The sequence below is a fragment of the Pteropus vampyrus genome, unplaced genomic scaffold, assembly GCF_000151845.1.
Source record: "Pteropus vampyrus isolate Shadow unplaced genomic scaffold, Pvam_2.0 Scaffold534, whole genome shotgun sequence".
NCBI classification, from domain to species: domain Eukaryota; kingdom Metazoa; phylum Chordata; class Mammalia; order Chiroptera; family Pteropodidae; genus Pteropus; species Pteropus vampyrus.
Genome location: NW_011889315.1, coordinates 126,134 through 146,353, shown reverse-complemented (window position 1 = coordinate 146,353; position 20,220 = coordinate 126,134). Strand labels below are relative to the sequence as shown.

At 54.0% G+C, this 20,220-nt stretch overlaps 3 protein-coding genes and 1 pseudogene across 13 annotated transcripts in view; 2 read left to right on the top strand and 2 right to left on the bottom strand.

The window, feature by feature from the left end:
• TGFB1 (transforming growth factor beta 1) overlaps positions 1-9,946 on the top strand; it is a 29,730-nt gene extending 19,784 nt beyond the window's left edge. The window contains exons 8-9 of the mRNA XM_011383629.1: positions 8,406-8,411; positions 9,936-9,946. The gene's annotated coding sequence lies outside the window, so the exon portion shown is untranslated. The remainder of the gene's footprint in view (positions 1-8,405; positions 8,412-9,935) is intronic.
• CCDC97 (coiled-coil domain containing 97) lies at positions 7-8,360 on the bottom strand. The gene is made up of 5 exons (XM_011383628.2): positions 8,180-8,360; positions 4,477-4,932; positions 2,868-3,146; positions 2,228-2,357; positions 7-384 (listed from the first exon to the last, which is right to left on the bottom strand). Exons 1-5 carry the CDS (start codon positions 8,223-8,225, stop codon positions 264-266), a joined length of 1,032 nt encoding a protein of 343 aa, XP_011381930.1. The 5' UTR covers positions 8,226-8,360; the 3' UTR covers positions 7-263.
• Positions 7,487-7,602, top strand: LOC111733167 (annotated as a pseudogene).
• Positions 9,947-10,544: 598 nt separating the features above from the next.
• HNRNPUL1 (heterogeneous nuclear ribonucleoprotein U like 1) overlaps positions 10,545-20,220 on the bottom strand; it is a 32,683-nt gene continuing 23,007 nt past the window's right edge. For all 11 annotated transcript variants that reach the window (XM_023525148.1, XM_023525145.1, XM_011383625.2 and 8 more), the window contains 5 exons: positions 15,958-16,126; positions 15,138-15,425; positions 13,770-14,059; positions 12,315-12,506; positions 10,545-11,764 (listed from right to left, as the gene is read on the bottom strand). In XM_023525148.1, coding sequence (XP_023380916.1) covers positions 11,648-11,764; positions 12,315-12,506; positions 13,770-14,059; positions 15,138-15,425; positions 15,958-16,126 — 1,056 coding nt within the window. In that variant the 3' untranslated portion in view covers positions 10,545-11,647. The remainder of the gene's footprint in view (positions 11,765-12,314; positions 12,507-13,769; positions 14,060-15,137; positions 15,426-15,957; positions 16,127-20,220) is intronic.

The window sequence follows — 20,220 nt, the reverse complement described above, 5'->3', positions numbered from 1 at the left end:
GCAGGGTCCCGCCAGCCTTGGTTAAAGGGAGGACGTTTACCCTGGGCCAGAGGATAGAAGCCGAGGCACAGAGAACGGGAGAAATAGAAAGACAGGAAAAGAGACAAACCCAGACATAGCAAAAAAGAGGAAGGCAGGGCTGGGTGGGGAAACAGGGGGTCCGACACGGGAAGGGCGCTCCGAGACGGGTCCTGGAGAAAGTCGCTGAGCCGCCTGTGAGCAGCTGCCGTGCTTGTGCGGGGGCAGAGTGCCTGGCCCAGCCATCAGTCCCCGTCCAGCTCGGGGCTGGGTGCGTCCTCAGGCTCCTCCTCGTCGAAGTACCTCTCCTCCTCATCCCGGGCCACGATGTCCAAGTTGTCGAAGTCAGGGTTGTCGTCCACGGCGCTGCGGGGGGAAGGGGTGTCAGGGGGTGCTCCTGAGGCCCCTGAGGCCAAGTCATATGCTGGCAGCTATAATAAGTCCCAGCTAACCCTGGGAGGGGGATGTGGGATATCTCGGGGCTTCAAACCAAAGGCGACATTTTCCAAATCAGAGATTTCACTATAGAAACTTCTGGTTTCTCTTGAAAAGCTGGAAGAGGTGATGTGGTGACACAGGGTTAGCCCCAAGTTCCAGAGTCTTCTCAACCAGGAAGACTTTGCCCTCGAGGGGACATTTGTCCAAAACTAGAGATACTTGGTTGTCACACTGTAGGCTACTGCTGGCACCGAGGGGTTCGAGGCCAGGATGCTGCTCAGTGTCCTGCTGCACACAGGACATCCTCCCACACAAGGAGTCATCCAGCCCAAAGCTCAGCAGCGCTGAGGCCCAGAAAGCCTGACTTAAGGTGACGCGTGATCTTAAACCGTGAGGAGCCCGGCTCCTCTCCAGACCCTCCCCGGGCTCCCATCACTCACCTGCACGTGGGAAGCCCCGTCTGACCTGCCTGCCCCGATGAGACCTCCCACTCCTCACCCCTCCTGTCGCTCCTGCATCCTCGCCCTTCCTCGTGACTTCAGGGCTCTTGCACCTGCTGTTCCCCCTGCCAAGAACACTCTTCCCCAGAGACTTACGTTGCGTACCCCTCGCTTCCTTGCAGGTCTCTGCTCAAATGTCACTTGCTCAGTGAGCCTTCCCTGGCCACCTTGTTACTCTCCCCCTGACCCCACTTCATTTTCCTTCATGGCCCATCAGCGCTAGATACTTGTCTTCCTCACTACAGAAGGACCCCCTTAGGGCAGGAAAACTCTCGTGGGCTTTTTTCCCCATTTTATTCCCAGAGCCTGAACAAAGTAGGCACTCAGCACCTGGCGGCTGAACGTGGATGAGGGACGCTTCGGCTCTGCTGCCCAGCAGCGCCCTCTGCAGAGGGGACAGGCTCCGGTCCCCAGCACTCCCCACTCAGCACCCCCATGGGCTTTCTGATGGCGGTGCTGCCCTGGAGGGCTCCCCACGGCCCAGGCTCTCTGCTCACTGTTCTGCGGGCACTCGGGCTGAGGGGCTCGCCCTGGCTGGATGAGCCAGACGATTCCGTCTAGGGGCGGAGATACTGTCCCCAGGTACTGCTTGGGGCAGTGGCGGTCATGATTCCTATTCTGCTGAAACGCCCCCAAGGGTCTGCTTTGTTCCCATGGAGTCAGGGCTGGGTTTGAAACCAGGGCTCTCTGCTGCCACACTCGTGTTCAGGACAAGGCGAGATGGCCTCAGTTGATAGTTATCTTTGACTCTGATACTTCACTCCTTTATGTCCTTTTTTCTGATGGCAGAATCCTTTCCAAAGCAGGTGTCCCATGTGTCTTGCCCCAGGGCTGTACTGGAGAAATTAACCACCAGCACTGCAGGGGCATCCACCACAAGCTCCGCCCCCACATGCATGAGCCCTGCCAGGGTTTACTTCCTGTCGCATGAGGTCGGGGTCCTGAGGAACACTTGGGAGGCCTGGGAAAAGTGGCGTCCTGCCAGGCTACCCCCACTTGTCAGAATGGAAAGATTTCAACGTCTTAGCAATATTGAGCTGAATGTCAGCCCTGCGCATTCCCTCCTTACAGAGGGGACTGAGGCTCTGAGAAGGACAAAGCTAGTCCAAGGTAGCCACTGATCTTTAGTTGATCTTAAACCCTGAGGCCGACCTGAGGACCCATGACATGCAACTGTTCTGAGGCCATCTAGCACCACGAAGGAAGGCCCTCTGTGGAGGCACCTGGGACCAGGCACGGGGCTGAGGGCTGGGAGGCGGGGCATGGGGCACCTGTAGTCAAAGTCCCCGTCCTTGCCGTCGAGGAAGCGCTGGTGCATCCGGCTGGTGAACTCCTCCCGCAGGATCAGCCTCTCTTCTGAGTCGGGGACCCAGGCCTCTGAGTCTTTGTCGGGGCTCTGGTCTGTGGGGGGAGACACCCGTGGTGGGGGCGGTGAGGGGTGCATTCAGGCAGGCACTGGACACAGTCCACAGAGAGCTGCTGCTTTTGTGCTGGGTGGCACTGGGAACACATCAGTGATCAAGATGGCGCTGGTGCCTGGCCTCCCCCTCTCCCACCAGGATCACACACCAAACACGAAATGAGAATACAGCACTCTGGGGCCTGCTGAATAGGGTCAGGACCAAACGCACCTGATGGGCGGTGAGGGGCAGACATTCTCGGCAGAGGGAATGGCCTGGGCGAAGGCCTGGAGGCGAGGGATTGCTTGGTACCTTTGAGCAGTGGGGACACAGATGCTGGGAAGGGCCAGAGCACACAGGGCACTCGGGCCAGACAGGGGAGGGACTCAATGTCTGCTCTTGCTGGTGGGGCCCAGCCTGGTGCCATGGAATGGGGAGACGCACAGGCCCAGGGCTGGGGTGTCTGGACACTAGGGGGCCCACCCAGATAATGCAAGCTGCTGGCCCTTACCGTCCTCATCACTATCCTCCTCCTCTTCCTCCTCCTCCAGGCAGGCCTCCTCCTCCTCCTGCTGCTGGAGCAGCCGCTGCTGCAGCTCCCGCTCCTGGTAGGACTGGAGCAGCAGGTCAGAAAGCGGGCAGGCGGGCGAGCCCGGGGAGTGGGGCTTGGGCAGCTGGTGGGCCGGGGCACGGGCGCTGAGCTCCTCCTGTGTCAGGTACTGGCCGATGTACTGCTCGTACAGCAGCGGGGCCCGGAACCGCATCTGCTCGTCGCTGAAGTACTCGCCCCCTGAGGAGAGGAGGCAAGTGGGTGTGGGGTCAGGGCCTGTGGGCAGCATGTAGGGAGAGCATCTGAGCACACGTGTGTCCGTGTACATGTGCGATCATGCTGGATGGAAGACATGAACACGTAAGTGTGAGTGTGCACACACATGCATATGTGTAGGAAAATATGCAGATACCTGAGGTCATGTAGCCACCAGTACTCATGCATGTGCCTGAGCATGTGTGTGTCACCGGGCCTGTGTCTGCATGTGTGCTGATGTGTCAAGCATGTCTGTGTACTGTCAGGGCCATGGACAACTGTGCATGGCAGGATTCGCAAGCTCCTATTGTTATGTGCGCACAGCCACCTGTGTGTCTCAGCACACCGCCACGGGCACCTGTGTGTCTCAGCACACCGCCACGGGCACCTGTGTGTCTCAGCACACCGCCACGGGCACCTGTGTGTTTGGAGCTGGCATGGAGAATGTTGCAGGCAAGCGCACTGCACGGTCTATGGGACGTGTGTGCCTGACTGCTGAGCCCATTCCGGCTGCTGGTGCGTACACCTGGAGTGCCCTGCGCTGCTGGGCACCTAAGTGGACATATGCGTGGAGCTGGCCTGTGTGTGCACAGGATCAAACAGGGCAGGGCCTCTGTCCAGGCATGGTGCCCGCGGTGGTCTTCCAGATCGGGACCTCACCTCTCTCTCCTTATGCTCCTCTCGGCAGCCACCCACCGGGTGGGCCTGGCTTTCCCCGTCCCCAGACCCCGGCCCTTCGCAGCTCTCCTGGCTGCCTGGTCCGTTCCCCTCTCTCCTAGTGCATGCCTTCTCCCTAATTAGAAACTTAACTCTCTCTGCTTCATTTACTCTCATTTCACTTTAGTTCTGGTGTCTTTGGTCACAAAGACACCTGTGACTACATCACGGTCAAAAAGATATTGATGTTTTTCTTCGTGCTTTTCACGTGTCCTGTTCGAGAGGCCTTTGCATCCCCAGGGTCATAAACACATTCATTGCCCTAGGTTTCCGGCAATGCCCTTATGGGGTGTGAGGGGGGGATCTAGTTTTCCTGCGGGATAACCAGTTATCACAGTGCTGGGTACCGAGTCCTCGGCTCCCTGATCTGAAATGGCACCTTTGTCATCTACTAAATTCTGACCCCCCCGCTGCCTGTCCCATTCTCTCCCCCGGGCCCCTGTTTGCCCTCTCACCTCACATTTGTTTCAGACTCTCCTCGTGTCCCTGTCCAACACTTGTCCCCCAGGATCTCCGTCTGCGTTTCTGCTCTTGCATACTCGTTTCTGACTTCCTCTGCCTCAGTTTCCCCTCCCGCCAAGCCCACCCGCCCCCACACCTTGGATGAGCTCACGCAGGGCTGCGTAGCGCCGGTTCCGCAGGCGCGTGCGCAGGGTGCGGGGTCGGGCAGCGCCCTGCCGGGCCACCTCAGCACAGTAGAAGTCTGCACGATGGTCACCGCGCAAGTGGCCGAAGCAGGCCAGGTGCTCCTCGCGGAGGCCGGTGCGAAAGCGTTCCAGGAACACTAGCGGCTTCTCGTGGTATAGCTGGCCCAGGATGGCCACCTTCTCCCGCTCGGTCAGGTCAGGCTCGCCTTGCTGCTGGCTGCACACGGGCAGGCGGCTGGCAGCCACGGCACGCAGCATGGCGCTCACCGCCGCGTTCTCGGCCCCAGGGGGGTCCTCATCCAGGGCCCTTGACACTCTCTCCGCTGCCTCCACCTTGTCCGGGGGTCTGGATGGGACTGGTGTCCAGTTCAGCTCCCCCCAGTGCCCAGGACTGGGCTCTGTGCAGCCTGTGGGGGGAGGAGAGGTTTGTTAATCCAGGGATGGGAGTGGGGGAGGGGGAAGTGGGTGGAAGGGGCTCCATGCTCAGTCCCTTACTCGCTTCGCATTTATTGAGCACCTACTATATTTTGGGCCCTGTGCTAGGCCCTAGAGATACCTCAGTAAGCAAGAAGTTGACATTTTAATAGGGGACACAAACAATTAAAAAACACTATTAGTGAAAACACATATTGTATTAGGAAATATACAATATGTTAGGTGGTTTCAAGAGCTACGCAGAAAAATACAGGGGGAAGGAGGAGGGAACACGGGGAGTCACAGAAGGCCTTGCCAAAAAAGTGACATTTCAGTAGAGACCTGAGGTGGTGAAGGACGGAACAATGAGATTTCTGGGGGGAAAAGGCAAAGGGAACAGCCAGTGCAAAGGCCCTGAGGCAGGAGTGTACTTGGTGTGTTTACCTGGTCCTTTACCACTTCGTTCACTGATTCCGTTAATTTGCATTTGTTCATGAAATCATTAACGCATTCACTTGCTTGTCTACTCATTCATTCATTCTCTCCTGCTCATTTATAATTCATCTAACCACTCTTTAGCAACTCGAAATCTATGCAAGGCCCTCAGCTGGGCGATGCTGAGGAGTTATGAGAGGACTTCGACACAGCTCCTGCCCTCACAGAGCACCCAGATGACCAGAGAGACAGGCAAGGTCAAAGAAAACAGGCCCTGGAAACAGGAAAGCTGTGCCAGGCAAATCTTGGTGAGAGCTGCTTCTTGAAAGTGGTGGGAACTGGAGCCAGGCTGTGGCAAGCAGGAGGTGAAGTGAAGACACAAAGTACAGACAACTCCTCTAGGTAGCTTAGCTGAGATGGGGAAGAGCAAGGGGGTGACGGTTACAGGTACATGGATTTCAAGGAGGGTTTTAATCACTGGCAAGAGAAGACTGAACTGGGCAGGGGCTGTGGAGGGAACAGGAGAGGTGGTGGTCAGGAAGACGCTCAGGAAGCCAAGCGGACAAGCCATGGGGCTGAAGGGCTGGGAGGTGAGGAAAGTATCCAGTCAAGATACAGGGCTCTGGCCCGGGAACTGGTCAAACTGAGCCTGAGACAGAGACATGGACGAGGAGCAGGTTTGAGGGAAGATGCTGAGGCCAGTCTGGGACGTGGAAGGTATGATGGGCCCAGGAGACATCCAAGGGGAGGCAGCTAAGAGACCACTCATACGTGGGACTAGAGACTTCTTGGGAGAGAAATGCAGGGCTAGGGACAGAGTTGTGGGGGTCATCAGAGCCAAGACAAGAAGTAAAGCTGAAAGAAATGAGAGGTCGTGGTGAGGGCAGGGGTGTGTGTGTGAGGGATGAGAAGAGAAGAGGAGCTAAGAAAGAGCCCTGACTGGGTGGGGAGAAGATATGGCTGTGAAAGGCTAACAAACGTCCTCCCAAAGATGGCCAAATCTTCATTCCTGAAAACTGCCAGTGTTAACTTATGTAGCCAATAACAACAAAAGGGTCTTTGCAGATGTGATTAAGTTAAGGATCTCAAGATCTTATCTTGCATTATTTCGGTGGGCCCTAAATGCCATCACAAGTGTCCTATAAGAGAGTCCAAGATTTGACACACATGGAGAAAGCCATTTGAAGACGGATAGAGGCAGAGACTGGAGTGATGTGATGACAACCCACGGAAGGCCAGGAGCCGCCAGAGGTGGAAGAGGCAAGGATTAGGTTTTTCCCTAGAGCGTCTGAAGGAGCCCTCCACGGTCCTGCTGACACCTAGATTTCAGCCGGGTGATGCTGACTGGTTTCAGACTTCTGGCCTCCAGAACTGTCAGAGAATAAATTTTCTCTTGTTTTAAACCAACCCTAGGACACTAACAGAGGCTGAGCAGGAAGAGCCTGAGAGAAAGGAAAAAAATGAGAGAGGTGTCATGGAGACCAAGGGAAAACTTTCAATATGGACAGATGGGTCAATGGCATTGAATTCTCCATGTCGTCTAGCAAAAAATTAACTGAATAGAGTAGCCCGGTTTAACTATATGGGGAAGTCACTGGGGACCCTAATCACAGCAGTTTCTGAAGGTAAAAGCCAGACTTTAGTGGGTGGGAGGTGAGGAAATTGAGACAAGTATTCACAACTCTTTGGAGAGGACAGACGGTTCCTGGAAAGGCAGCATGGCATCAAGGGACAGATTTGCTTTTTTAGGTTAAAAGATTTTTTATTCTGGAAAATTTCAAACCTACACAAAAGTAGAGTAAGAATCTGCGCCCCTCTCCTCAATACAACCATCATCCAGCTTCAACAATTACTAATTCTTGGTCACTGATGTTTCAGCCTCCCAACCACACCTCACCCAACACGGGATTACTCTGAAGCAGGGAGATGGAACTGGAGGATGAGCAAAACAAAAGCATTTTAGATTCTTGATGGGAAGCCGTAAGGAGAAATAAAGAGACTGAAATGCAAAAGAAAGAAATGGGGGATGTGGTTCCATAGCGTGGCGGTCAGCATGTCTGCTGTACAGGCAGTAAGTCCTGCGTTCGCACCCCAGTGGAGCCACGGTCCATGGTCTACAGCCATGTCACCCTGAACAAGCCCAGTGTCTGATCTTGGAAGCTAAGCAGGGTCGGGCCTGGTTAGTACTTGGATGGGAGACCACCTAGGAAGACCAGGTACTGTAGGCATACATAATAATAAAAAATAAGAATTAAAAAAAAAAAAAATTGGGGGAGCACAGAAACCTGAGGAGGCAGGCGAGACTGTGAACTTTGGGGGAATAGGGATTAGAATGAGAAGAAAACGCAGTTAAGTCTGGGATAAGCAGAGTTTGCATGGGGCAGGAGGAGGGTTGGCCTGGAGTAGAAGGGTTAGCCTGGGGCAAGGGAAGGGTAGTTCGACAAAAAGAAGAGGGTAACTTGAGAAGCAGGGTTGGCTGGGACAATGGGAGTTAGCCCGGAACAGGGGAGAGGTTTATGTTAACCTGAGAATTAGCCTGCAAAGGAACTGGATTCGTCTGGGTCATGAAAAGGCTGGCCTGGAACTTGGAAGAGGTTAACTTAGGTTAACTTCCGGGAAGGGGATCGGGTAAAGGAGGTCAGCCCGTAACGAAAGGGGTTAATCTGCACAAAACAGTGAAGTGGACAGGTAATGCTCGAGGACAAGTGTCCCGCAACAGAGTCCTCCATCGCGCTCAAGGGGAATCATTTCCCAGTGACACCGCAGCCCCACCTTCCCGTCGCCTCCGCGTGGCCAAGACCTCACCTTCATCGGGTTCCCTCGTCGCCGCCGCCGTTGCCACGGCCTCCATGTTGGCTTTCTACTACTTGTTAACTGCCGTGGCAGGCGCCGTACACTAAGCCCGGCCACACGCCCTCAGCGGCCACTTCCGGCTGAGCACACACCCGGGGCCGGGTGCTCCGCCGAGCCCAGAATCGAAGTTCCGGGCCGAGGGCGGACCTTCTATGCGCATGCGTCCCTCCTCGGGTCCCGCCCTCTGGAGCCAGGAAGGGAAAGGGCTCCCGGGTCTGAGAACCCCTTCCATTCCATCCCCGTGCGAGTTGCTCCGAAATTGGAATATGAGGAGGGATCTGAACCATTGTTCGACCTGTTCACTGCTGTGACTTGAGCCCAGCACGCTTAATTTTGGGATGGATTGTTTAATGAGAAACCCTCAGGGTCTCAAAGAGTTTGTGCTCTAGTTTAGACCAGTCTGTCCCCTTATTTCTTCACTAAGAAGAATATTGACTAAGCCTTGTCTCTTGCTTCTGTCATCACACCAAGTCCCTGGCTCGTGAGACAGGTGATGAGGACCTGGAGAATCTGCAGATGTGGAGGGAGAAAACCATGGCCCTGATTTGCTCCTAGGTGATGGGTAGGGACTCAGTCAGGTGCGTTACCAGTAGACATGCCACCAGTGACCACCCTGACTGGACTGACTGATCGAGGAGACTAGGGGAGCTGCCGCTCTAGCCTGGAAGGTTAGAGAAGGCTCTTTTGGAGAGGGGATGCCCAAGCTGAGACCTTAAGGATGAATTAGGATAAGAGGAAGGGAGGTGCATGAGGCAAAGACCCAGATGTGAAGACAGGCATGGGTAGTTCTGGTTGCTGCAAGGACTTCAGTGTGGCCGGAGAATAGGAAAAGAATTCTAAGTTCACGATTGGGCTGCAGAAGACTTGAGAACCTCACAAATCTTTATGCAAACTTCCACATATATGTGGATTGGGTTCATGGAACTTGTAGATTCTACAAGGGACTTGTGAGTCCCCCAGAACAAACCACCAATCTGAAGTCCAAAGGGGGAGCAGCAAAAATGAAGTTTAGTGAGGTGATCAGGGGCCAGCTGTGGGGGCCCCACAAGCCATATTAAGTAGCTTGAACTCCTTTCTATCCTGTGTCAGGGTAAGGGACTGGAGATCAGGGAGACCTGTGAGGAGGCTGGTACAGTAACCGAGACTGGCCAAGGGCAGTCTGCATTCCTAAGATAAGGGATCTGGAGGAAAGCGGCCCATTTGCCACACCGGGTAGATGGGGACACTTAAAAATGTTATCACGGGAGAAGCCAGCAGAGGGCACTGTTACCCAACACACAGACCTGTCCAGAAGAGGACCTCCCAGGGTAGACTGGAGGACCTCCCTACCGCTCTGAGAAGGGTGTGTGTGTGTGGGGGGATACTCTAGGGTTCCTTTAGGCCCAACTAGCCATCAACTTTGGCTCTTCTCACGTTGAAGCCCCACCCCTGACCTCAAAACGAATCGGCCTTCCTCCATTTTGTTGCTTGTATTCCCTTCACAAGGCTGAGATACTTCATGTGACGAAAGGGATGAGATTGAAGTGGCCACTCTTGTGCCCAGCATTGTCCCTCACAAAGGTCTAGGAACACAGAATGTCCAATGGGGATGAAGAAATGACTCAAATAGCTGGGGGAGGAGGCTGACAGGCTGTGGGAATGCAAAGTCCTTCACCCCGGCTCACTCGTTCAAAAAAGTTCTCTAAGCACTCACCTCACCACCCCCCACACGGCAGGCCCTCACAGCTGACCACCTGCTGCTGTCACCATTTGATGACAGATCTGTTACCTTTGGACTGGGAGCCCTGTGAGGGTAGGGTCTGGTGCTGCCTTAGCCATGCTGTGTCCCCAACATTATCTAGACTGGGTGAGGAACAGACCAAGTACCTAACACATTGGCTGGATAAAGTGGCTCCACAATCTACACTAGACTGGAACCAGGAGTGCGGGCAGAAACCATCCTAAGGCCAGCTCACAGGCCAGGCCTCAAGTGGATGAGCAGTCACAGCCCAGCCTCGGTCTCAACTCCATCATCCCTACCTCACCCTCCACCTAGGGATCTGGTTCCCTGCCTTATACTCACTATTTCCTGTAGAGATTTGGTACTATGAATGGACAGGAAAGGGCAAGGACCAGAGAACCACTTTAAAAATGAGCCAGTGGGTTTTAAACTGAGGGCCTCAGTTTTAAGGGGGCACCCCCAGCACCAAAAACGGGGCCAGGCACAGGAATCCCTCAGTAAGTGTTTAATGAATGAGTAAATAGTATCCCCTTGAAAAGGCCCCACCCCAATTAAAGTCCAAGTGCAGTAACGCCTCAGGGTTTCGACCCTGCTTCCTTCCTGCTAGGAGGTGCCATGTCATTTATTGAAATAAAACAAAACAAAACAGGGCAAACACATTTCTTAATAAGTGCAGTTTGTTAAAATCCTGTTAAAACATATGGGTCAAGGGGAAGTAAAAATAAGCAGAGGATCACTGTAGGAAAAACCTTCAGATCCGGCACCTAGGTGACCTCTGGAGAAGAGGCAGTGGGAGAAATTTCATGTTCCAAAGAGAAGGAGCCCCCTCCCCTTTTTCCCTCCTGCCCGCTTAATCCCACCAGAAACTACCAAGACGCCTAGAATAAAAGATTTCAAGTTCAATAGTCACACTCTCTCCAAATACAAAAAGCAGTTACAATTCAACTCAACACAGAAGCTTGTGTGCAAAGTTACGGGAAACTGAGACATCGTATAAAAAGTTAGGTTAAAGATGATTCTGTGGTTTTCTTTTTGTGTGTGTGTTTTGTTTTGAGGGTGTGGCCTTCCTTGGGTGCCTGAACTCAGCAAAGAAATGGTTATCCTGATGAAATATCAACAGCCGACCCACAGTAAAAACGGACAAATTCTAAAAATTAAAAAAAAAACCATAATTACCAAAAAAATATGTCACTGCTCCCTCCCTCCCCATGTTGCTTTTTAAACTTTTTTTTTTAAGTTTTTGATTTTTTTTTTTTTTTTTTTTTAATCCTGAAAAGTAGACAGTAAAACAGCTCCTGGGAGAATTTACAACCAACTGCATGAGGGTCTGGGAAGCTGAGGGGCTGGAGCAGGGCTGGGACAAGTAGACAGGAAGGGGCTCCCCTCTGCCACTGTAGCCTCACCGTAAGACCAAGGGAGAAGGGGGTCTTTAGTCAAAAAGGAGAAAAGGAGTCAGAGGTTGAGGAGGGAGGAGACGAAGGGAGAAACAGAAAATGAAAGGTCACTGTTGCCTGTTTGAATCCAGAGAAAAATGCCCAGCCCTGTGTGGGGGAAGAAGCCCCTCAGAGCGGAGGCAGCAGGCTGGAGGGAGGCAGCCCTGGGATGACCCGATCCTCAGCACCACAGGACCCGATGGGGCAGATGAGAGGCCGAGGTGGGCGCTGGTGGAGGAAGCCGGCGGGGGCCTCCGGGGCACATGGCTACTGAGTGCTCGTGCCCCCCTGTGTGCTCCCGGCGTAGCTCCCGTAGTCGTAGTTCCCGTAGTATGGCGGCCACTGGCCCTGGTTCTGATAGTACTGGTTCCACTGCTGGGCATACTGGGGAGAAACCAAGAGCGCCAAGTTGTCCCTCATCCAGACCCGCATTTGGCTCCTGCCCTCACTCCACTCTCACCCAGAGTAGCAAGGGGTGCAGTGATAACAGCCGACACACGGGCCCCCAGAGAAATCAAGGCACCTCGGGAGGACAAGTGACTGACTTGATGCCACATGGGTGGGCAGTTAGGTCTCCGGGCTTGCCAACATAATGCCCTTTCAGGTATGGCTAGGTACCAAGTTCAACATACTTGATCACCATGGCCAGTGTCCATTCTTATGGGCAGGCGCGGGATAGACACTGGCCACCACTATGCCTTTTTCCTGGCTGCACTGGGGAGAGGGACCAGGATACCAGTCGTAGCAGCCAGCGCAGAAACGTTCATCAAATGGAATGGCTGTATCAGACGAATGCCAGCCTGAGGCCAGCAGGCTGCCCATCTTCTCAGGGATAAGCAGGGACTCAAGTCTGGGAACACACATCCACGTGGAGCCCCTGGAGGTCTCTGCATTCCACTGCCCAGCCCTTGCCCCGACTCTGCCCGGCACTTACCTGCTGATACTGGTTATAGCTGGGCTGAGGGTAGGTCTGTGCGGTGGGGGGTGGCGGTGGGGTGTAGGGTGCCGGGGTGTAGCCGCCGTAGCTCCCATAGTTGTAGGCAGGTGGTGGTGGAGGCGGAGGTGGTGGAGCTGTATAGCCCTGGCTGTAACCTCCCTGACTGTAGGGCGGCTGGCTGTAACTCGGCTGGAAAGTGGGGGGGAGGGTATAATCAGGGCTCTGTAAAACAGCCGGCTCCGCAGTGGGCCCGCAAAGGAACTTCCCTGTGGAAGCTGTTTGAGGGCTCAGGGGGAGGTGAGGCAGCTCTGCGGCATGGCAGGACAAGGTCGGATGCAGGGCTGTGTTCTAGACCCTAACCCAGCTCTGAGACCCTGGGGGTGTGGGGCAAGGTGCACAGCACTTCTTGAAATCTTTTTTTTTTTTTTTTTTAAATGAGAATTACAACAGAACTACCCCTTCGATTGCCTTGTGTATTCAGTAAGCTTGTGTGCAAAAACCACTGGGCACTCAGTGAATGGCGGCAGTCATTACGGGAAGAGCTGCTGAGAAAAACAGTGGTGGCAACTTCCTAAGTGCTTCCCGAGTCCAGGCAGTATCTCTATCTACTCCCCCACCAGCTCCGTGAGGTCGGCTCCATTAACCTCATTTTACAGATAAAGAAGCTGAGGCTCAGGGAGGTGAAATCACTGGGCTCAAGTCACACAGCTAAAAAGTAGCAGAGCCAGGCCTTGACCCCCAGGTCTGCCTAGCCTAGCCCACAGTCTTACACACGAGGCTGTGCCACCACCCATGCCCGACAATAAACCTCGGATGTGAGTTCTACTAACGACTCTAGTCTTTTATGAGGAAAACGAGGTCCAGAGAGGCAAGGCTGCTTGTCCAAGGGCACAAAATCAGGATGCTACAGGGATGGGGCTTGAATCTATAACTGCCCAGTGCTTGTCTAAGAAATATTCTGCTTAGATCAGGGCTGGGAACCATTCGTCTGTCTCCTAGCAGCTCTTGCCAAGTCTGGCACGTGGAAGGTGCTCAGGAAAGGGCTGCACAGTCAATGGAGACTGCTCTGGGTGACAGGGCCCTGTGCGTACTGGAGCCCAAGCACTGGCTCTCTGAGAATGAGAACTGAGCCTGGAGCTGCTCCGGATAAGCCTTAGGACATCTCCACATCCTAAAGACAAGGGGGTCAGCCCCTTCTGGCCCAGGCAAGGGGTAACTCTAATTGCGTACTTTCTTGGGGATTCAGTAAGCCAATGACGCAGTCAAGAAAAATGTGCTTGCTAGAGGGACCGACACTTGCAGACTGCCCCCTAAGGGTCCAGAAGGAATCTGGGGATCGCTGGGGTCTGGCCCTATCAAAAGCACTGTCCGGGAGAAAGGGCAGGATTGGAGGTGGGAGTGGAGACCTGTGGCTTCACAGGTGTTGGCGACTTCCTGCCCACCTCCCCTCACCTGCGGAGGGCTGTAGCTGCTGACGGTGGGGGTGCTGGTACTGGCGCTCGAGCCAGGGATGTTGCTGTTCTTGCTGTAGCTGCCGGGCCCTGGTGGGTTCCGAGCAGGGCTATAGCTGGGTGGTGGCGGCGGCTGCTGTGGTGGTGGCTGTGGCGGTGGCGGCTGCTGCGGGGGTGGCTGCTGCTGGGGAGCCCGGTTGTAGCTGCCTCGGTTGTTGGAGTTGTTGTTATCCCGGCTGCTGTTACCCCAGCGGTTCTGGTTGTAGCCAGCACTTCCACTGCGGTTGAACCCTGCATGGGAGAAACCAGACGAGAGGCCTATCATTCTCAGGAGGCCATCCTGGTGACTGCTGCAGCCTCAGCGTGGCCAGGCACAGCGCAGGAACTGTCAAGGGAACAAAGCACCCCTTTTGGGCTTCTGAGACCCCTGGGCGTGCTCCCTTGTGCAGCCCTGATAACACCTGGCCATCAGTCTGTTGACAGGTTTGTTTTGCCTACTGGACTATGAGCCCGGACCAAGACTCTCTCGGTTTCTACTGTGTCCCCAGTGTCTTGACAGCTGTTGAATTAAGTAGAAGAAATATTCTGGAAGAGAGGATGCCAGGCACTGGGGATAGTCCCCTTCAGGCTTGGCTAAATGGGCCGGCCTCTCCTGAGCCCTTATGCAATTGTTTGCGGGGCCCAGAATCTTCCTCCTTCCAACTCCTACCGCCTCTGGACCTCGGCTTAGACAATGGCATCTCAGGAGGCCTTCCCTGAGCCCCACTCCTCCGCAGTTGGATCAGGTGTCCCCCAAGCGTACGGTACCCCTAGACTTTCCCATTAAACTCAGAATCCTTCTGGACTGTCACTACAGGGTGATGTGTCTATCTGCGTCATGGCTGTGTCCCTAGAACTGTCCAGCATAAGATGGAGACACCACAGGGCCTGTTTGTTAAATTGTGACCACACATCTCACTGCAGGGACAGCAGAACTCAGTGACTGAGAACTTAGGCTTTGGGTCACCTGATCCCAACTCTAGATGTAGCCGAGCAAATTCTGGGTAACTTAACCCTTGCAGCCCCTTTCTCCATTTGTTTTAAAACCAAAAGCCAAAATAGCTGTAACATTCGCCCTGCACCAGGTCCTGAGCTGGGACCCAGAAGTGGCAGTGAACTCGGTATGGCCTCTCTTCTCAAGGAGCTCGTGGTCAGATGAGGGGAAGATTCACAAACACGACAGCAAGGGCTTTAGGAGCTGTGCCCCGGGGGAGCAGGGTGGTGGGAGCGTCTTCCCAAGGCCTCGGAGTCTGACCCCTTGAGGTTCTGTCCCAAAGCTTGGCCCGGGGCTGGGGAACCAGAAGCGGGAGAGCTGTGTGAGACCACTCACCTCCTCGGTAGTTGCCTCCTCCACCGCTACCTCCCCCTCGGTTCTGGAAGCCTCCTCGGTTGCCCCCAGGGGGGCCTCGGTTGTCATAGCGTTGGAAACTGCCGCCACCCCCGCGGCCCCGGAAGCCACCGCCGCCTCCTCGGTTGTCAAAGCGCTTTTCGGGAGGTGGGCCAGCCTTGCGGCCTTCCTCGTTGTACTGCCTCACCAGCTTGTCCGCTTCTTCCCGCTGCAGCTCGATGAACAGCACCTCATCCAGGAAGTCGCCAACGTCTGGCAACGTGAAGTTGGCTGGGAGGAAGGGAGGACCCCAGAGGGAACAAGGAGAGGGGTCAGGACCTTCTGAGGTCCGGTCCCCTCCACCTCCTGGGCACTGGCCTGCCAGAAGGCAGAGGGGACTGGAACAGTGAGCGATGGAGGTGAGACAGGGTCCCAACCTTGGCTTCCCTGACAATGGCCAGTGGCTAACAAAGCACTTCTCCCTGTCCTGAAAGGCGGCTGAGCCCCATGAAACCAGTGTCTGTAAGCGCCCCATCCCTCCTCGCTCCAGAGAGCAGGCCAGGCAGCTAGTCACCTTATGCTGCAGAAGAGCAAGCTGAGGCATTTGCTCCCACATATCCTCTCTCTTTTCCTGCCCCAACCCCATCTAGTCTGATAACCTTGCCACAAGAGAGATCTGGGCACTACACGGGGAGGGACAAAACAGAAGCAAAGAAAGAACAAAATAAAAATAATCAAGGAACTAGGGAAAGAAAAATTGTTTAAGGAGCCTGTTTTTAAAGGACCTTGGTAAGATGTCCCCTGGGAATTGCTCATCCCCTACCTTTCATTTCCAAGACCGCATGATCTGGGACGTCCTTCCCTTCCTCATCAGTTCGCTTTATTGTTCGGTCTTTTAGGTCCTCGTCGGTGGGACAGATGACAATAGCTTTGCGCTGGAAGCCTTCAAATGGTCTCATTTTTCGTCTCTGGGCTGACCCATAAACATTTGTCTAGGGGCAGGGAACAGAAGAGCCAAGAGTGTATTACAGGAAGGTGCTTTCTCCTGCAGGCATGACGCAGGCCGGCGACTTGAGGACAGGGCAGTTCTAAGCGGAGGAACCCAGAAAACCTCCCTTATTCCCTTTTAAGATTCCTGAGTCCACCCTCAGAAAACTGACCTGGGAAAGCAGCTGCTGACAGTCACAGGACAAGGAATTCCCAAGGACTGGGCTTTGTGTTTTAATCCTCTTTGCTCTGGGTGGCACACTGCCATCCCGCCCCCAGCAATGCGGCCGTCCTCATCTTACTGCGCCTCCCTGTATCGCCCTTCACACGTTATGGTTTGTTTTACAAACTGAAGGCAAGACCCTCCACTATCAAAAATGATTTCGACTCGCTTTATTGCGGTGGGCTGGCACAGAACCCACAACATTTCCGAGGTCTGCCTATACATACTCCCAGTAAAAAATTCAGAGTACGAGGCATAAAGCTTAGAATAAGGATCTCTTCATCTGCCTACAGCCAGCTCTACTTCCCAGAGATGACCTACACTGAATTTATATATTTCTAGAGACATCTGTGACTTTTAACACAAATGGAATCACATTATATATATTCTTCACAAGCCTTTTTCCACTTACCATTTCTCTTAACATTTTTCTGTGCCCGTGTTCTCTTTTAATGACTACATATCATTTACAGAATGTATGTCATAATTAACCAGCCCCTTCTGACAGCTGTGTAGACTTTCATCAACACTGGTTCTTTTATTTCCTCAGTCCTTCTCTGAAACCTAAGCCTCACCCACAAGCTTACAAGCAGGGAGCATGACAAGGCGAGGGCCCATGCTTTTCCAAGCCACTAATGTTCTCTTCTCCTCCTCTAGGTGATGGGCAGGTGCATTCTGGGCTGGTGCTGCCACAGAGCCATGCCCTAGGCCACATCTGACAGCGAGCAGCAGTAACAATAGCTTCTATTTACTGAGTATCCTCCTATATGCCAGGCCCTTTGGGACTGGGGCCCAGATCCTTCGGACCCTGGGGCTCCAGGGACTCAGCCTGTGAACCTGAATCACCCAGATACTAATGGAAAAAAAAAAAGGCAGCCCAAACCTCACCGCGACGTCCTGAACCTCAATCTCCGGAGGCAGGACTCAGGCACCTATGTAGGTATGCGCCCTATCCAGACTCAGACGCTCAGCAGAACTGGCACGATGAGGAATACTTGCATTTAAACAACTTTTAGTGGCCTGACAGGGACTCAAGAGAGAAGCTGCAGAGGGAGAAGGACAGTATGTAAAAGGGCATGAACAAATGGACAAAAAAGCTATATTTTGAAGATGCAGCCTGGCAGAGTGAAATAAGCCGAGGGTCAAGTCCTGGTGCGCCCACAAACTCACTGTGGCCAGTCCTTATAGCTGCTTTACCTGTAAACTGGGGACGAAGATCCTCCCTCCCAGGCTGACAAGGACTGAGCAGGGGGACCACAAAGCACTGACCCAGCATGAAGACTCTGAGTCAGGGGCCACGTGCTGGTTTTCAAGGCAGGAGCCATCTTAACTGAGGCAGGCAGACGAGATGGCCTGGCATATCTCAGAGGCCTGACTTGGCCACATCACAACCGTGTGGCCCTGGGTGAGCAACTTCCACTCACAGGCTCAGAATCCTCGTCTGTAAAGTCAACCTACTACGTATTTAGTGAGTCGCAAGCCCTAGGTGGGGAAAACAGTAGGATTGTCATATGGTCACTCTTAAAACTGAAGGAGTTCATGTGAGTAAAAGCTCTTGGTTAGCCCAGGGCCTGGCTGACAGCTCAACAAATGGGCACCACTGTTGATATGGGCGTCGCTGGGTGGGGTGCTGTGAACATTCTTATTGTAATGTTGACTTGAAGCAACCCAGACGAGGGAAGGTGAAGCCACAGAAAGGCAGGAGCAGTGAGACGGGGTGGAAAGAACACAGGGTTTGGCGAAGCAGCTTAAGGCTCAAATTCCAGCTGTGCCCTCTACTATTTGTGAGTCTGTAGACAAGTCGCCTAATTAGTCTGAGTCTCGAATTTCTCCATCTGAAAGGCAGGGCGCAGACCACCTTCCTCCTGGCTCTGGTGAGGATTTGCAGGCGGGAAAATATCTGGTATGTGGCAGGGAAGTGAGCTAACACCTGCAAGCTGGATTTGAAAATACGGCCAACGGAACTGACAGAGCTAGGGAAGGACCAAGGAAAGTTAAATTTGAGGAAAAGACGAGGCACAAGAGACCTTCTTCCAAGACAGAAAGGACAGGAAGCTGGGTTGTGGGTCAGCCAAAGCCCAAGGACTCCAGGGCACACCTATGGGGAGACCTAGGGTGTGAGTGTGCTGTTCTCTAAACCAACCAGACTCCATGGCCCTGACACACAAACACCGGGCAAAGGTGGTCTTCTCTGTTCCCCAGGGAAAGTGTCCCAACATTTACGAAGAGGGAGGGAGAGGTGTGTATGACAGGAACACGCATGTGATCTGGGCTTTAGGCACTGGCTCGAGAAGGCCTTGGGCCACAAATGGTTAAAGAGCACAGCAGGTTACAGGAGTTAAAGTCAAGCCCTCCCCCCATCCCCCGCCCCCTTCCTGGACTCTATTTCTAAGCAGAAAATGGCATCTGGTCATAGGAAGGTAGAATTTGACTTCTTCCAGCTAAATAATGAGGTTTTCTCCTGGCACAAAAGCCAGAGTAGATGGGTGCCAGGGAGTATGTGGCCCCAGACCATTCAGTGCACAATCTATTCCATGGTTTGTTTGCCCATAAGAAGGGATCCTATTTTGACTCCTTGGAACCCCGAGGACATGGGTCAACACCTCCTGGAGAGTTTCTATGGGGTAGACCTGCCCTGTCAATGTCCTGACCAGAAGACAAAGAGAAGCAACAATGCCAAGAAGACTAGTCCCTGCAGCTTCATGGGATGGGAGGGATGAGAGGGAAGGGGGGGGCGGCGCAGACTGGACTCGTAAACAGCTGGCCTCTGTCCTGGGAAGTGGCTAGACTCTGAGGGCTGCCTCCTCGGATACTTTGAAACCAAGGTGTAGAGAGCCCTCCTGGCTATGGTTTTCAAGACTGCACCTCCCTCCCTTTACTCCTTGGCTTGGGGAAAGGAAGAAGGGCGTCTAAACCGCACAGCAGAAATGCAAATACTTGACTTTCCTTGAGGAAAGGGAGTTAGCTGCCGGTGGCTGTTGCCACAGCAAACATAGTGAGGTCAGAGCCCCCAGGCTGGCCCAGCACTGCTGTGGTCACTGGGGGCTGCTGGTGGCTGTTGCTAAGAGACCAGCACAACAGCTAGATCAGCTTTTCCAGCTGTGTGGGCTCCCTCTGCCTGGCTCCCGCTCCTCCCAGTTCCACCCTGCTTGAAGATGCCGACTCTGGGAAGGTCTGAGGCTGTCCGTGTTCCCTGGCCACCCCCAATCTCCAGCAGTGGGCCCAAGGACAGGGGTTGAGTTTCTCAGAGAAGATAAGTGGGTGGTTTTGGTGAGTGAGGAAAGAACACAGCAGGCTGTTCACAGCCCAAATCTGGTAAGAGTCCCACTGTCCCATGTCCACTCTCACTTGTCCCCTGTCCATAGCTCAACAAGGTCAGCCTATCAGTGGGAAAAACCCGGCTGGGTCCCAGAGGAGCAAACTTAAAGCTGGTGATGAGTTTATTCCAGGTTCACAGTGAGGTAAATCCCGTGGAAGGAACCACAGGTGTAGGAGAGCTGGCTGGAGTGTCACAGTGGAACTGGCCGAGGCCCTGAAGATGGGGAGAGTGGAGGAAAGAAACATCCCTTTCTCCAACGCCTGCCAACAAGAAGTGGTCTGGGCCTCTAGCCCTGGGTTTGTTTCAGGCAAGGGTGTGGTGAATACGGATGCAAAGCAGGAATAGAACCCCACCCCCTTACAGCTGAAGTGAGGTTGGTGATGTCACAGCCAGCCCTGCCTCTGATTGCTGCTGGCCCGGCTCCAGGCTGTGAGAGCCCTAAGGTAGCTCTTAACCTGCAGACCCCAACTCTGAGGTGGTTGGGGGCTCTGACGAGTGGCCCTGCAGAGACCCTCTCAGAAGTCTACAGGAGGGCCAGCTCCTCCTGCTCTGCACTG